This window comes from Cololabis saira, chromosome 10 (assembly GCF_033807715.1).
Source record: "Cololabis saira isolate AMF1-May2022 chromosome 10, fColSai1.1, whole genome shotgun sequence".
NCBI lineage: Eukaryota > Metazoa > Chordata > Actinopteri > Beloniformes > Belonidae > Cololabis > Cololabis saira.
The window spans coordinates 9,041,359-9,059,548 of NC_084596.1; the positions used below are offsets into that span (position 1 = coordinate 9,041,359).

Genomic DNA, 18,190 nt, shown 5'->3' on the forward strand with positions numbered 1-18,190 from the left:
GGGCAAGGGCTCTAGCACCACCTGGTGTCTATCTGTGCACGCCACTGACGTGTGTCATCAACAGAGTTGTGCAGACCTTGGTGACAAGCTAATGAGGACCATTAATTGGAATCAGGTTTGTTGTTGCAGGGAAACATCTAAAACATGCAGGACAGGGGCCCACGAGGACCAGGATTGAGAAACACTGGGTTAGGGTTAGGACCAGGTGACTAGGAGGCAGCAACACTTCAGAGCAGCTTTCGCTTTGATGGAGTTAGGTGCTCCTACAGGAGCCAAGCTTTGCCCAAAATGCTACGAGTTTACTATCTAAACTCGTTTAAAGGATCCTAACACATTCGAGAAGCAGCTCATACAACCTCACAAGATCTCAAAGCAAACCGCGTACACTTTCAACCCATTAACACCTAACGGAGCAAATATCCCAACTTCTGACGACACCTCCGACCTGAAAGAAGGTCTGAAAGTTCTAGTTTGTTGGGTGGAGCAACATGTAGTGGACAAGTCCTCCCATTTCTCTTTAAGAGTGCAGTAAAAACTCGTGTTTTAGGCGACTGGAGAGGAGCTGTTGGGTTCAGTAGTGACACAGCGGCGCTACGTGACAGAGACGAGGCGAGTGGCCGATGGCATCTTTGCATGTAGACAGTTTTCTTCATGCATGCTGAGATCTTGGAGTAGAACAGATGGGAGACTGACAGATGGACCGGAGCACCAAACTGATGAGGAGGTTGAAGGTCCAACCCTCACCTGCAGTCCTTGGCTCCTGGTAGTGAGGTCACCGCTACTTCCATCCGAGGGTTGCTGCTCCCAGACCTTTGAATGGAGTCCGTTAGCAATCTGGAAGGTGGTCAGGGTGGAGACACTTGAGGTGGTTCGGGCACCAGGTCATAATGATAGGATAGGTGTCCCCCACCTGTCAGGAGAAGGTCTTGGGGAAGATCCAGGCCTCCCATATTGTCTGACTAGGTGCCCCTTGGTCTGTATAGGCTGGTGCCCTGGTCCTGGATAAGCATTTCCATGGATGGATGAGTAGATGATGGATTTAAGAAAACAAGATTATGATTAATCCATCCATCCAGGGTCTGGTTGTGGGTGCAATAGCCCAAGTAGGGAATCCCACACTTCCCTCTCCCTAGCTTGGGATCCCAAGGAGTTCCCGGGCCAGTGGAGAAACCTCGTCCCTCCAGCAGGTCCAGGGTCTCCCCTGGGGTGTCCTGGGAAAACGTCACCACCAACGTCCAGGAGGTGTCGTCACCAGATGCCCGAGTATGGAGCCAAATCAAGGCCAAAAGTTTTGCTAATTTGAAAATAAAATTTGAACCTGAAAATTCTTTTTTAGTTTCAATTTTTTTTTTCAGTATCAAATCTTTTTTTCAGTTTCAGATCTTTTTTTTCAGTTTCAAATCTTTTTTTTTCAGTTTCAATTTTTTTTTTCAGTTTCAGACTTTTGGCCCCGATGTGGCGTGGCATCAACTGAGATGGGCGTGGCATCATGAGTGACAGCAGAACAGAGAAGGCGGGGACGTTCTTCAGTCATGTTGCCTTCAGGAAACGTAGGTTGCAGAAGTTATCAGTAGAAGTATGATTCAACACTGTATATACACCATATTCACGTGATTGGCAGTGGAAAAAACGGATACTAGTGACGCATTTCTGTTTAAAAAGCTGTTTTAGACCGTACTCTGTAGTATGTGGAAGTGGGAAATGTCAAACTTTAAAGTGTGGCTGTTGAACTGTACAGTCTGACATAGTTTATTGCTTTTATACTGCGATTGGTGCCAAGTACGGTCTAAAACAGCTTTTTAAACAGAAATGTGTCACTAGTATCAGTTTTTTCCACTGCCAATCACGTGAATATGGTGTATATACAGTGTTGAATGAACTTCTACTGATAACTTCTGCAACCTACGTTTCCTGAAGGCAACAGGACTGAGGAACGTCCCCCGCCTTCTCTGTTCTGCTGTCACTCATGATGCCACGCCCCTCTCAGTTGATGCCACGCCCCCCCACGCCAGATCCGGGCCAAAAGTCTGAACCTGAAAAAAAAATTTGAAACTGAAAAAAAAAAGATTTGAAACTGAAAAAAACAGAAGTGAAACTGAAAAAAAAAGATCTGATACTGAAAAAAAAATAATTGAAACTGTAAAAAAGAATTTTCAGGTTCAAATTTTATTTTCAAATTAGCAAAACTTTTGGCCTTGATTTGGCTCCATACCCGAGCCACCTCGCACGCCGCCTCTCGATTAGACTACGAAACTCCCTGCTGGAACTTTAACGGGTTACATCTTGGTTTTCAGGTCTAACTCTAAGAGACATTTCAAAGAAAGTTATGCTGATGACAGTAAAGCCTCAGACAGGTTTATTGGTGGAAAAACAAATCTTTTTTAAAGTTCATCCCCCCAAAGAAGTTGGGAGGTGATACAACGCCCCTCGGGTGTTTTTTGTGGTGGATAAAGATGCTGTGAATCTCCTCAGATTTCTTCTTTCAGAAGAAAACAAAGTTCCATTTTTATGTCGGGAGTACAATTTAACGGCCTGGGGGCCGTTTTTTAGGGTGGTCATTACACTTCCCGTGGATTAATTTCTGCCTCCCTATAAGACTGAGCTTTTCCTCAATATCACAACAAAATTGCGCCTGATGAATCATGGAAATGGCTCCTGAGATGAAAGGCAGCCTGGAATAATCCCCGCAGCCCTTTGATATTTGATGTTGTGGCTGTTAGCGGATCGTCTGCTCGGAGCTCTGCTGGAAAACGGACGTCATCATGCGAGATGGTATTAAACGCGCCCCCTGTAATGACAATAATAATAATGTCGTGAGATGATAATGTGCCGTCTCTGTTTCCATTTGGCCGCTCAGCTTGGGGAGCCTCTTCACACGATCGTCTGTGTCTGATGGGAAAGCGCCAGAGCCCTGTCGCGTGATGATGGCGGTAAAGGCGCCATCAGTGTTAACGGCACGATGCTGCTCGCCGCAACAAAAACCCGTGAGCTGGAGGTTGCTTCGGGAAATCAAATCAAGTCCCCGTTCTGGAGAGAGCCGCACAAGTAATAATGACACATAAAATCTGATTAAATGGTTCAAGGTTGAAGATGTGAAAATAAAGAGTTTCACGGTCGACTGAACAGAAACGAGAGAAGGAGTTAAGTTACGAGGAAGGAGATTGGTTCTGGTGTTGCAGGTGAACAACGACTGCCGTTGAAGGTGCCATGGTCAGAAACTGGAAAAGTTTGTTGACTCAAGTGCAGTTTTAGTGTCATTAATAACAGATCATTTATATCTCGTGTTCTTTTCTGTGATGTGATGCCAACGCAGTTGATTGAACGAAGTGAAAGGAGATGCTTAACTGAGAGGATAGATTTGGGATAAGGGATCTTCAGACACAAATAATCAGGTTAATCCACGTAATGCAACTCTGAAGGTAGAAAGAGCATCACCGAAGGTAGAAAGAGCATCAAAAAAGGTAGAAAGAGCATCACCAAAGGTAGAAAGAGCATCACCTGAGGTAGGAGCATCACCGAAGGTAGAAAGAGCATCACCAAAGGTAGAAAAAGCATCACTGAAGGTAGAAAGAGCGTCACCGAAGGTAGAAAGAGCATCACCAAAGGTAGGAGCATCACCGAAGGTAGAAAGAGCGTCACCGAAGGTAGAAAGAGCATCACCGAAGGTAGAAAGAGCGTCACCGAAGGTAGAAAGAGCATCACCGAAGGTCGAAAGAACATCACCAAAGGTAGAAAGAGCATCACTGAAGGTAGAGAGAGCATCACCGAAAGTAGAAAGAGCATCACTGAAGGTAGAAAGAGCATCACCAAAGGTAGTCCGAACGTTTGTCTCTCCATTGTTTGTTGAAATAAAAGGACATTGTTGTTTTATTATCATTATTAATCCTAACTCTGAAATCTTGGGCTCCTGAATCCCGACCATACACTTACCAAACTGTAGAAAGAATTTTAGACAAGACAAACTTTTCAGATTTTAAGGAGAAAAGATTTTCTAATCACATGGATTCACTGTTTCCATGACTGGACCCAACAAACGGCCACTGACTCTAACTACATCATAGATACAACATTTGCATCGGATTGATAAGCGCCGGTATTGTTTCTGTCAGCCGTGATTGACATGAAGTTGGCGTGTTCCGGCCGAGTTCCCGATTCTCCGACCCTGAAAACAAGGATTCAGCAGCAGGATGTGTCCAGATCCGTTTTACCAGTGGACATAGCCAACATTTGATTGGCGGTTTGAGTTCTGATCTTTTCTCTGCTGAGATACTCAGGTTTTATCAGTTTTTATTCTTCACTTCCTCTGAAACCTTGTTGTAGCAGGGCTAGTGCTACGGGGGCCGACCGACAGGACAGAGGTTTTCAGTGCAGGAACTCTTTATTTAAATCACCCACCGCCACACGTGCACAAGCACCTTCTTAGCAGCAGCACCTCAGTCCCCCTTGCAGCTTCTCTGTCTCTCCCTTATAAGGCTGGCAGGGTGGAGAGGCTGACGGGTCACACCTGTGTCCCGTCAGCCTGAGTGGCTGCAGCTCCTCCACCATGCCACACTTGTTTTGTTTGTTCCTTTCTCGTGATGTATTCTGCTTCAGTTCTGTTTTTATTTTGCAAAAGTATTAAGTTCTTCTCCAGCTTCGAGCCTTTGCTTCCCTCGTGCCGTCTGTTAAACGTTGATTCCTGTAGGTTTTACACCAGAGTGCCTTTATTCATGAGCTCCGTCGGTGTTTCTCCTCCCTGGTTTCTTTGTTCAGTAACAGCTCTTCATCTTCTTCAGCCTTTCTTTTTTTTTCCAGATATCTGATTTTCCTTTGGTACCTGTTGTATTTGTTTGCAAGTCATTAAATTAGTTTTTCTTTATTAAATACGTCCTCCACACCAGTCCCGGCCCTCTGTTGGTCTCCAGACATAAACCCGTCTGTTGCACATCTAAATCATCCGTAAATAGGGCATTTTTCCCCCCCGTCATCCTCTGTGAAGTGCTTTTTATTTCCCACTTTTTTCAAGCACTTGTTTTTCCGGGACATCACTGCACGGCTGCCTTTTGACAAGACTTTTCCCTGAAGTCTCCCCGCAGAGTTTCACTGATGCTCAATCCCTCACCGAAACAAGAGCGGTGTTTTGATGTAGCGCTCGCTTTTAGTCCGCATCATCCTTCTCTGGATACGACCGCAACCAAACCTAGACGCTCAACTAAGCGTCCTACATCCAGGCTGACTGCAGCTCACTTGTGCCACGTGGAATCACAGACATGAGCAAATAGGAAGAGACTTAGGCCCTGTTTACACGGAGCAAAAACTGAGGTGTTTTCATGCGTTTTGGCCGTTCGTTTACATGAAAACGGAGCTCAAAGTCACCAAAAACGGTAATTTCTGAAAACTCCGGCCAAAGTGGAGATTTTCAAAAACTCCGTTTTCACGTTTGCGTCTAAACAGAGGAAAAGGGAGGAAAACAGAGGAAAATGGAGATTTAGGCTTCAGAACGTCACATTATGCAACAGAAACGTCACCAGCGTCATGTGTGCGACCTGTGTTTACAATTAGTTTGGCCACCGTCCATATTTTCTTGTATTTTACCTGTTTTATATTCTAAAGAATTCTATGTAGAACTTTAACTTTATTTAAAAAAACATTGAAAAGAAGGATGATTTCCTTATATTAAATTAATGAGTGGCTTGATGTTGATTTGGGTATTTATTTATTTAATTGGTGATTTGCTTTGATTTTTTAAGGATGAAGGTAACATGTAGACTGCACTTTTACTTTTATTTTAAAAATCTTTTATTTTTTGAGGAATGTTTGTTATCCCTACAGAGGCAATTTGTTTTACGGGCAGTCTTTCTCTTACTTTTTGCTTTTATTTTATTAATTTAATTAATCTTTTTGAGGGTAGGCAAATAATAAGCTTTGCTTCAGCCTACACCTTTTTCGGTCTAGATGTTATTTGTTTATTTGTATACTGGAAACTTTTTTGTTATGTTATCTTTGAACAATTGAATGTTTTCTTGTTGTCAGTTTTACTCTTGGTTTTTTATTTATTTTTTCTGTGTCATGACCGAAAATAAACTAAACTAAACTAAAAAAAAGTCACACTTAAAAGTAACTCCACTTCTCTGTCACTCCAAACGAAAGACTCTCGTTCCGTCTTGGAAGTAAAGCCTGAATTATGGTCCCGCGTTAAATCGATGCAGAGCCTACGGCGTAGGGTACGCGTGCGATGCGCGCCGTACGGTGCGCGTCGCCGCGTACCCTACGCCGTAGGCTCTGCGTTGGTGTAACGTGAAACCATAAATCAGGCTTAACTGGAAGTTACACGGGTCATTTGTTGATGTTTTTCCAGGATTCTGATTGGCTGGCATGACGTTAACAGCGTATTTATGCGGATTCTTGTATACGAAGAGATTTTGAAAACGATCTTGTGTAAACGATGGAATTTTTCAAAACGTAGAGGGGGAAATATCCGTTTTTGTAAATACCCGGCTATGTGTAAACGGGGCCTTATTGACCTGTTGGTACCTGGATCAGGTCACGGGAGCAGCACACTAACCACTCCCAGCTCTTCCAGGGGAATACCAAGGTGTTCCCGAGCCAGCGGTGTCCTGGGTTGGACACGCCTGAAAGGCCTTCACGTGCAGACCTTTTCCCGATAAAACCCTGACCCGAACGCCACTAAAAGGTGCGTCTCTGTGTTCATTCCTTTTGCAGATGATGAAGGTTCAGGCTCGGACGTCGGGAAGAAATTCACCAAGTGCAGCACCTGTAAATACGGAGCGGAGTGTGATGAAGACTCGGAGGACGTCTGGTAAGTGTGGGGCCGACTCAGGGCCGGTTGTCTTTCAGGCTGTGAGACACACAGCAACGGTACGACCTGTCACTGATTTACCTGATTACCTGATTAAAGCACCACTCACTGCCTTTAGGAGGTCCCAGCTCCGATCTCCAGGTCCTTCTCTGGTTGGTTCTTCGGTGACAGTTTGGATTTCTCGGATGAAAATAAAGAAAATTAAACCAGATATTATGAATTTTAGATTCAAAATCAGGTGCAAACCACCAGGTTTACTTTTATTGGTAATTTTCATACCTCATGAACATTTTTCAGTTTCAGGTGTTTTCATTTCCTAACATGTTTTAGTGTTTAACATTGGAAACCTTACTTCTTTTCTTAACCCTTGTACTGTCTTTGGGTCAAAATGACCTAATTCTTCTATCCTTCTTTCCTCCTGCTCTCTCCTTCCTTCTCCCTTCCTCTTTTCGCCCTCCCTTCCTTTTTTTCTCCCCTCCTTCTTTACTCCTTTCTTTCTTTCTTTTCTCCCTTCCTTCCTTCTTTCCTCCCCTCGTACATTCTTTCTTTGTTTTCTCCTTTCCTTCCTTCCTTCATTCCTTCCTTCATTCTTTTTTCCCTTCCTTCCTTCCTTCCTTCCTTCCTTCCTTCCTTCCTTCCTTACTTCCTTACTTCCTTCCTTCCTTCCTTCCTTCCTTCCTTCCTTTCTTCCTTCCTTCCTTCCTTCCTTCTTTCCTCCTTCCTTCCTTATTTTCTCCTTTCCTTTCTCCCTTCCTTCCTTCCTACTTTACTTCCTTCCTTCTTTCCTTCATTCCTTCCTTCTTTCCTCCCTTCTTTTCTCAATTACTTCCTTCTTTCCTCCCTTCTTTACTTCCTTCCTTCTTTCCTCCCTTCCTTCCTCCTTTCCTTCCTTCCTTCCTTCCTTCCTTCCTTCTTTTCACCCTTCCCCTCATCCTTCTTTTCTCCCTTCCTTCCTTCCTTCCTTCCTTCCTTCCTTCCTTCCTTCCTTCCTTCCTTCCTTCCTTCCTTCCTTCCTTCCTTCCTTCCTTCCTTCCTTCCTTCCTTCCTTCCTTCCTTCCTTCCTTCCTTTCTTCCCTTCCTCCTACCTTGACCTGAAGACCGCACAAGGGTTAAGAAACAAGGAAATACTGTATGTAAAAAAGAAGAGGGGGTGGCCCCCAGACTGTGGCTGCGTCCCGCCCCTACAGGTAGCTGAAGTCCTTTACCCAGATATGTAAAACAACAACAATATTCAGAGTCAGCTGCAGATATTTTACCCCTGTAGTTCTTTGGTGAGCACATCACAAACCATCAATCAGGACATCCTCATCTCTCTCTCCCAACGGGCTCTGCTGTCGTCTAGGCCAGTGATTCTCAACCGGGGGTCCACGGACCCCTAGTGGTCCGTGATAATAAAATATAGATTTTTTAAAAAGATCCTCTGACATTTATAGAAATACATTATTATTTTACTCAAATGTCACCAAGACCTTTATCCACCTAAACTACAGAGGGTAACATGACCTTCTTTTACTCTTTACAAGTGTAATTCGTTGTATTTTAATAAGAAATCTTGCACCCGTTTGTATTGTTGAAGTTTCTGCATATCACTGTTGATACAAACGTAACACGATCTGCATCCTTTTCAAATTAAGAGCCCCCTAGCAGTTTAAAATGTTTTTACTGTGGGGGAACGCTCATTAACTTGTAAAGTTCAAGTTAGCGCTTGAAATTGCAATAATGTAAAAACAAAACAAAAACAAAGATGAAGACGATAAGCACAGTAACACAAGGAAATATAAAAGAAGTAGAACGATGATGGCTCGTATTAAAAAAAAATACCACTTGTTCCAAACGTTGCAGACTCTGAGCCACGGGAAAAGAAAAAAGAAAACAGACGGCAGGAATCCTAAGAGTTTGCAGGGGGGCCAGGACCCCAAAAAGGTTGAGAACCACTGGTCTCAGCAACCGGTCGTGTCCTCAGACACCGGCCTTTGAGGCTGAGCATCTGTTGAATGATGGAGTTAGTTTCAGACGACATAAGCACGCTGATCAGAAAAGAAACCAGAGGATCACCACGACGACATGCCAGGGAATAGAAAAACTATCGATCCTCATCAATTATAGTTAATTATAGTGAAATAATCGCGTAACCTCGTAATCCTCCGACCTGTGAGGCGCAGCGACGCCTCTCCTCGTGATTAATCCACGCCGTGTGACCCAGAGTTTCTGCAGCTCTGACCGTGGGATGCTGAACCAGGTGCTCAAGTCTTGAGCGGTGTAACCCTGAAACTCTGACTCCCAACTCCTCATGGAGAGAAAAATCAACTCAAAACATTTGTCTGTGCGTAACTTGTTGGAAGTCACGGACAATACGATAATTACGGATTCAAAAAGTACGGTGGCCGAGACCCGCCATTGCTGAAAATAAAAGTAACGCTGCAAACAGAAACAAACGCTGCTGCAAATAAAAGAAACGCTTCTGCAAATAAAAGAAACGCTGCAAATATAAAGAAAACCCGCTGCAAATAAAATAAAAAAACGACGCAAATAAAAAAGCCACAACGGAAGTGAATTACTGGGGACTATTTTTGCTGATGCACCGGTGTTGCACATTAAAAATTACATGTAGCGACGTTGAACACTAACCTTTTCACTTATTTTCTTGTTTGTTGTTCTTCTTATTCCTCACTCTTCTTATTTCTTCCTTTTCACTTCATCTTCTTCTTCGCCTCTCACGTAAAAAACACTGGTGCATCGGCAAAAATAGTCCCCGGTAATTCAGTTCAGTTGTGACTTTTTTATTAGCGTTGTTTCTTTTATTTTGCAGCGGCGTTTCTTTATATTTGCAGCGGCATTTGTTTTTATTTGCAGCATTTATTTTATTTGCAAAGCGTTTATTTTATTTGCGGCGGTGTTTCTTTTTATTTGCGTTTCTTTAATTTTCAGCAATGGCGGGTCTCGGCCACCGTAAAAAAGCCTCCTACACACACAAATCGTTAAATACACGTGCCAGAATCGCCTGGTACACACACACACAGCTTTAGATACACAAATGGTTTTTAAACTCTTTTTGTCTAAGAAGCCTCACAGATTCCTTGTTTTGTTTAACCTTGTCTGCATATAAATTGATGGTTAATACCAAATTTGGTAGAACTTAAAGCATATACAGTAATCCCTCGTTTTTTGCGGGGGTTATGTTCCAAAAAGAACCCGCGAAGTAGCAACCTTTTTTTTTTTACAATTATTATACAAGTCTTCAAATTTATGGAGCCCACTTCCACATACTACCAAGTACGGTCTAAAACAGCTTTTTAAACAGAAATGTGTCACTAATATCAGTTTTTTCCACTGCCAATCACGTGAATATGGTGTATATACAGTGTTGATTCATACTTCTACTGAGAACTTCTGCAACCTACGTTTCCTGAAGGCAACATGAACAGGAACGTCCCCCGCCTTCTCTGTTCTGCTGTCACTCATGATGCCACGCCCCTCTCAGTTGATGCCACGACTGAAACTGAAAAAAAAAGATTTGAAACTGAAAAAAAAAAGATCTGAAACTGAAAAAAAGATTTGAAACTGAAATAAAAAGTTCTGAAACTGAAAAAACGATCTGATACTGAAAAAAAAAAATTGAAACTGTAAAAAAGAATTTTCAGGTTCAAATTTTATTTTCAAATTAGCAAAACTTTTGGCCTTGATTTGGCTCCATACAAATTGCGGAGATCAGCACCGCCCCACTGCGACTGCGATTAATTGGATTTGAACGTGAGAAAATGAAGTACAGTAGTAAGTAAGTACAGTAGGACTAATTGTGACTTGCGGCTATTTCACTATTCTTCTGATGCTGCTGCATCCCGACGAGCTCTGTAGTGTCTTTTTCTTCTAAAGCGTGTGTTTTTTCCAGAGAAGAACAATGTTATGGGGCGTTGTTGTCGCTCTTTTTTATTCTTATAAACCGACATGCCACCATCGATATATATTATATATGATATATTATATTTGAGAACTGTAATGAACGATTCATCAAAGGGTCCCGTTCTTGAGCTGCTGCTGAAGCTCATTGTCCGTTCTCAGCTTGTTGCTAAGAGACCAACGTTATTGACACAGGAAGTGAAGACATGGGGAGACTGTTTAGCCAATCAGAATGCAGAAAACGATGCTCAATGAAAATCCGTGAAGCAGCGAGACGTGAAAGGTGAACCGCATTATAGCGAGGGATTAGTGTATATGCATTTTAATCTTCTTAATCTCTTTAATCTTTTTTTTTTTTTTTTTTTACATATATTCAAGAATCGGGGTGTGGGGTGGGGGGGTGTTGAGATGTGGCATCCGCTGTTAGTCTGAAATGAGAGAAACACAGTAAAACACAAGCCTTTGGAATCTGCAAGAGAGAAAACAAACAAACAGAAATGGGAACAGGCAGAGACACAAACAGCAACCAGTCCAGGTCTCTAAAACGGAATCAAGACCCTGTGGTTATAACACATTTACTTGGTATTAGTCTATAATTCCTTATATGGACAGATGTGCATTTATGCAGATACTTTTAAAGCAACGACCGCAAGGTGGTAGAAAAACTGACGGTCAAATCGTGAGGCGAGAAGACGGTAATGGCGGCATCACAGTGGTCTAACCCTGCGTTCACACTGAAAGCGTCACGGGCGTCCAGACGCCAGCATCTCGCCGCTTGGTGCATTCACACTGAAAGCGTCAGTGCCTGCAGCGGGGCGGGGGTGGGCGGGGTTTCAAGCTGCACTGCAGAACTGAAGGGAACAGTGGGAACAGCCTACACATATAACTACACATCTTCAGTTTCCTATTTCACCATAGATCTCACTTTGGGATGCGTTCTTTATATTTTAGCGTTATTTCCGCGTAGATAAGAGTGAGTTTGATGCTCCTTAACAAGTTTGGTCTGCGGATCAACATCAACCCAGCGAGCCCTTGCTCCCGGTGGCTGATTTATGGTTCCGCGTCACACCAACGCAGACCCTACGGCGTAGGGTACGCGGCGACGCACATCGTACCGCGACCCTACGCCGTCGGTTTAACGCAGAAGCATAATTCAGGCGAAGCTGCAGTCTGTCTGCGCTGATCACTGACACACCGGGTCGGAGCGGATTTGGTCATGATGTTTAACCTGTGTTTTGTGATTAATAAGCACGCGTTAATTATTTTTCGTTGGATCAATGTAGCAAATAAAATCGTTGGGACCACCCAGCTCCTCACCCATCAGATACGTGTTTCACGTGATCAGTTCAGGTAAAAACGGCAGTCAAACCAGCAAAATGTAATTTTGCTGGATGAAATATATTAATTCCTGATAAAATAAGTGTGTTAGTGCACAGATATGCTCCTGTACGCATGTGAATGAGTGTACGTTTGTGTGTACATGAAAGTACAATCTGCATTGAGGCTTCTCGCTTCGGGAATCCCGGTGTGTGATTGGACACTGCCTCGGCGTCGCCGCTGCTCATTTGCATAAAGTTCAGATTTTTCAACTTCAAATTGACGAGACGCTCCCGCCGCCTCCGCGGCTCCTGCCGCTCCTCGACGCCCGTTTTCATAGACAATGAATGGCAGCCAGACGCCTATGACGCCCGTGACGCTTTCAGTGTGAATGCAGGGTAAGATGGTCTGAAGGAGGTTTACCTTCTCAGGGTAGGTTACTAAGTTACGCTGGATGAAAACTCAGATGACCCAGCTTTCCACCAGTCCTTAAATGCACCATGTACGGAGAATTCTGTGGGGCTCCTTGGAGGAAAAGAGTCTAGAAACCATTTGTGTGTATCTACAGCTTTGTGTGTGTATCAGGAGATTCCTGCATGAGTTTTTAACGATGTGCGTGTAGGAGGCTTTTTGAATTCGTAATTATCGTTTTGTCCGTAACTTCGAGCGAGTTATGCACGCACAAATCTAATAATACGCACAAATCAGATAATAAGGCTCTTTCCCATCCGAAGTAAATTATCTCTGTTTTGTGGAGCGTCAGCCATGCTACAAGTGTAGAAACGCGTACATTCATGCGTTCATCGGGTCCTGGAGTTGCCGGCACGTCAAGAGGACGTTTCCGCAGGATTGAAATGAGCTCCTCGTATCTGCAGAAACAGCCTGCATGAGAGTAATGAGCTGCGTCGTAGCTCCGCTAAATGTTCTCCAGCTAATGATTCATGGCTGATGGACGCCGGTGGCAGGAATGTGCTCAGCCTTCGGCCCTGCAGACGTAACATTTCATTTCCTGAGTAAAAAAAACGGCCCTGACCGTCGCTCTTCTCCCCTCAGGTGCATCTGCAACATCGACTGCAGCGGCCACAACGAAAACCCGGTGTGCGCCACGGACGGGAACTCCTACAACAATCCCTGTCTGGTCCGAGAGGCGTCGTGCATGAAGCAGGAGCAGATCGACGTCAAGCACCTGGGCCGGTGCCTCGGTAAGAAAACCACGGTCACGTGTTCAGTAGGGATGGGCGGTATGGACTAAAAAATGTATCACGATCATTTCTGGCATTTATCCCGATAACGATAAAAATGACGATAAAAAAAATACCAATTCAACTCCACCTTTGTAACTATGAATCTATCTCGCTCTCAGATCCGCCATGTTTGTTACACAAAAACGCCATCAACGGGAATTTATCCTTCTTTCTTTCTTTCTTTCTTTCTTTCTTTCTTTCTTTCTTTCTTTCTTTCTTTCTTTCTTTCTTTCTTTCTTTCTTTCTTTCTTTCTTTCTTTCTTTCTTTCTTTCTTTCTTTCTTTCTTTCTTTCTTTCTTTCTTTCTTTCAGGCTCATTTCCTTCCTTCCTTCCTTCTTTCCCCCTGCTCTCTCCTTCCTTCTTCCCTTCCTCTTTTCTCCCTTCCTTCCTCCTTTCCTTGTTTTCTCCCTTCCTTCCTTTCTTCCTTCCTTCCTCCTTTCCTTGTTTTCTTCCTTCCTTCCTTCCTTCTTTTTTCCCCTTCCTTCCTTCTTTCCTCCTGCTCTTTCCTTCCTTCTTCCCTTCTACTTTCCTCCTTTCCTTCCTTATTTCCTTGTTTTCTCCCTTCCTTCCTTCCTTCCTTCCTTCCTTCCTTCCTTCCTTCCTTCCTTCCTTCCTTCCTTCCTTCCTTCCTTCCTTCCTTCCTTCCTTCCTTCCTTCCATCCTTCCTTCCTTCCTTCCTTCCTTCCTTCCTTCCTTCCTTCCTTCCTACCTTCCTACTTTTTTCCCCTTCCTTCCTTCTTTCCTCCTGCTCTTTCCTTCCTTCTTCCCTTCTACTTTTCTCCCTTCCTTCCTCCTTTCCTTGTTTTCTCCCTTCCTTCTCCCCCTTCCTTCCTTCCTTCCTTCCTTCCATAAATCCGGCTTTACACAAAAACGTCAAACGGGAATTTATCATTTTTACCGCAAGATGACAAATTCTTATCGTGGGGAATTTTTTTGACGGTATATCGTGAACAGTAAAATATCGTCCATTCTTAGTGTTCAGATATTCAGACGAGAGTCGTGCCTGACGAAAACAAAACGAAGCTGACGGAGGTCAAAGGTCAGAGCCTTGTGTTTGAGCGATATCTCAGAGGAACGGGGAGGTTCGTGCCGAGACTCGAGCCTTGGGAGCTGCACATCCCTCTTATCTGAGGTTGTTTTCATTCAGAGAAGAAAGGAAGAGATGGAGTTGAAAAAAGAGAGATAAAAAGGTGCTTTACCAGGAGAAAAATGAATTGTTTTGAAACGAGATAAACGGCGTCAGCCCTGAAGCTGGACTTGAATGTTAACTCTGATGGACTAGCGGCGCGTTTAGAAACGGCCGCCGTCGGCTGAGTGGAGGACGTTTGCATGAGTTTAAAGGTATCCAATCACTTTCAGTACAGACTTTTTATTTTGGCCTATAAATTCATCTTTGTGACCATTTTATACATTATAAGCCACTATATTGTTAATGAAATTGATGGAATGTTTCAGACTGCAGTGAGCAGCGATGCACATGTTTGTCGTTTGACCTCGAGTATCCACCAGTACTTTGGAAAACCAAACAACACAGGAAGTAGCGGCTCTGTCCTTTTCCGTCCCAACAAACGGTAGAAGCTGCTGTAGCGCTGCATTTACTCTGCAAGTGGAAAGAAATGTACGGGTTTGCTCCATGTTGACGTCGGCAAGTGTCACCAACTCCGCAGTCTTTGCGCCTTCATCCGAGTCACAAGATCCGGATAAATAGGGCTCACACACAACATGTTGTGACTGATGAAGGCGAAAGAAATCGCAGAAACATGTCAGGTGTTTCAAAAACATAAAAAGCTAAAAACTATTGTCCAACAAAAAGAATTAGCAAATTAAAACGTATTACTGTATTGGCCCGAATATAAGACGACCCTGATTATAAGACGACCCCCTCTTTTTCAAGACTAAAGTTTGAAAAAAGACTTTTTGAACATTAAATTCAATTTTTATACAGAAAATAATTACAGTACATCTGAAACAAATTATTATAACAATATATTCAAGAGTTATTTTGCCTCATTCAAATCATCATCTTGAAGTTTGCATCATAACTTCTTCTCAGCTGCCGGTTAACCTACCGATCTTCCACCCACTTTTCTCCAGATTGTTGCTACATTTCTCCATTTTCTGTTATCTCTTTTCTTATTTTCTCCTCTTTTCTTTCTTACTGCTATTTTTTATTTTTTTTCTTCGTGCTAGCGCTATTTTTATTTTTCTTCTTCGCGACAGGGGTTAGCTTTGGCCTGGGGAGTCAAGTTCAGCATTCGCTTTAAAGATATCTGGTGCCATCTAGCGTTGTGAATGGGTATAATGTCTAGACCCCGAATGGCAGACGACCCCCTCTTTTTCAGTATTATTTCAATGCAAAAAAAACCGTCTGATATTCGGGCCAATACAGTATTTATAATTCAATTGCGCTGGAGCGGACAAAGATCATCTAACGGTGGGTTTGGAGGTGCGGAGAGGTGGGCATCTCGGCCCGGGGGAGGGGCCAGCGGCAGCACCGTCTGCTCACTGAGAAGAGTCACTATCTCCTCATTCTAATCTAGGCTGAAGGTCACGCTAACTCGCCCCCTGACATAAACTGTACTTGTTCACGGTGAAGTCAAAGCATGTTTATCAGCCAAAACTCAGTGGGCCCAGTACGAGTCCAATCACACGCTTAAACTCTGAAACCCAAAACCTGATCGGCAAACGTTTTTCTGTGTGAGCGTTAGGGATGGGAATCAAGAACCGGTTATTGTTCAGAACCCCAGTGTTTCAATTCCTTGGACTAGTTTGCAAATTTTGCAAACGATTCCCTTTTCGATTCCAGCGGGCACGAATGACGTCATCACGCACGTTGCGTAAGCTAGCAGTAAATAGTAACATTTCAGTAAAAAAGATTTCAATACTTGGCAAAACTTGCCAAGTGGATATTTCACAAAGGCGAGGAAATCCTACCATCATGCTAAAACATTTGCGCAAACGGCAACCAATAACAATCAATGAATGTCACGATTTTGATCTGCTCCGGACCAACGTCAGTGCTTCTGTACTAGCAGCAACGTTAGCATCCCCGTGGCTAATAATAATGCAGGTAGCTAGTAGTGGTGGGGAAAAAAATCGATATTGCAATATATTGTTGCGCTCTCTGTCACAATAAATAATCGATAAACTGACGGCAAATATTGATATTTTATTACAACACACATAATGGATTTACGAGGTTCTCACCGGACTATTGTTCATGCACTTTAATTTGTCCAGCTGGACAGTGTTTACATTTACAAGCCTAGGAGGCAGTGAGGCACTATACAAATGAACTTTATTTGTACATTGTAGGAAGTTTTGGCATTGAATAAATGCATAACTACAGACGTTTTCCTTTTTAATGGGTATTTTTTCTTTTTCAGTCACATAGGCCTATATCGTGATATATATCGTTGATGAGATTTTTTACAATATATAGAATATCGTAGATATCGCGTATCGTGATATTATCGTTATCGTGGGCCATATATCGCCACAGTATTGAATTGTGAGTTACTCGTATCGTCCCATCCCTAGTAACTAGTTACCATTGTTGTCCTTTTTTTCCCAATGAAAAATTGATAATGGAATCGATAAAGAAACTAATCGTTAAGCAGAATCGAAAATGGAATTGAAATCCTAAAAATCTTATCAATTCCCATCCCTAGTGAGCGTAATAGGTGGCGCCTGATTAGAGCTGAGCCTCGACAAATGAAGAAGTGGTAGTGTGAGACTTCATGGACTGAACTAGTTGCAGACAGTGTTTAGATTTGATGAAAAACAACAACCATCCTTCGCTTTGTTGGACTAATCTGTGGACGTGACTTCTGTAGATGATGGAAAGATCCTCCACTTATCCTTTGATGAGGTGGGTTGTAAAGGTGAAAACCACAAACCGGCTGGTCTGGCTGCCACACGAATGTTAAATCACCCCCAGGGGACGAGATGAATGGGTGAAAATGAGAGAGCAAATGCATGAAATGTAGGTTAAACATCCCAGAGGCAAGGTGTGTGCCAGCTCTTCTTAAACAATCAATACTAGTCCACAGAGATCGGAGGATAAAAGAGCTGCACCTTCATCGATTTAAAGACCCGAGCTGCTCCTAAAAAAAACCCTCTTTAATCCGAGTCCTGAATCTGAAATGTTCAAAAACCTCCGTTTCTCTGCTTTAAGTAACCAGACGCGTGAAATAAACAGCATTTTAGATCTCGACTGCAACGTTTTATTAAAAATGATTGCCTTGTCATCCGCGTTCAAAGGAGAGCGTAGATGGATGCAATGAAAAAAAAAACGGTGCAGCCAGAGGAAACCAAACAGCAATCAGGAAACACGAGAGCATCTGTGGGAAAAATAAGAGAATAAATAAAACCGCCATGAACTAACAAACCACACGTGCAGAATGATAAACACGTGTGAAAGAAAAGCTGCGCAGGAGGTCAAAGCAACAGGCAAACAAACACAAACCACATCCCTCCTTCATGAGCCAACAAATATATACAAAAAAAGGAAAGGAGATGACACCTCATTTGTTTAAATTACAGCTGCTCAGCCGAGCTTCTCCTCCGAGGGAGACAGATGTTCGGCAGGATCCTGCTGTTTTCTGCCCTCGCAGAATCCCAACTAGCTTTCCTTCAAATCTGCATGAAAAATTTCCAGCCTGCCGTCAAATTCTGGATCAGTCATGAATTTTAATGCAGAGAAATCCTCCGACTTTTGCCAGGGCTTTTATTTTGAAAGTATGAATTTAAAAAAAAGCAGTACATCAAAGTTTTATCGACAGCATGATTATTTTATTACATCGACCAGGAAAAAGAAGCGAGTCTTTTGGCCTCCAGAAAGCAGGTAGTTTTATCCTCTTTCAGGGTTTGTTTGATAGAAGTTGGAGGAAGAAAGGCTTGATTGAACCAAAATTATAAATAAAAACCAGAG

General features: G+C 43.1%; 1 protein-coding gene across 1 annotated transcript in view; it reads left to right on the plus strand.

Moving 5' to 3' along the window:
- Positions 1–18,190, plus strand: part of tmeff1a (transmembrane protein with EGF-like and two follistatin-like domains 1a) — a gene marked incomplete at its 5' end in the record, with an annotated part of 69,061 nt that overhangs the window by 28,375 nt on the left and 22,496 nt on the right. The window contains 2 exons of the mRNA XM_061731394.1: positions 6,703–6,799; positions 13,067–13,215. Coding sequence (XP_061587378.1) covers positions 6,703–6,799; positions 13,067–13,215 — 246 coding nt within the window. The remainder of the gene's footprint in view (positions 1–6,702; positions 6,800–13,066; positions 13,216–18,190) is intronic.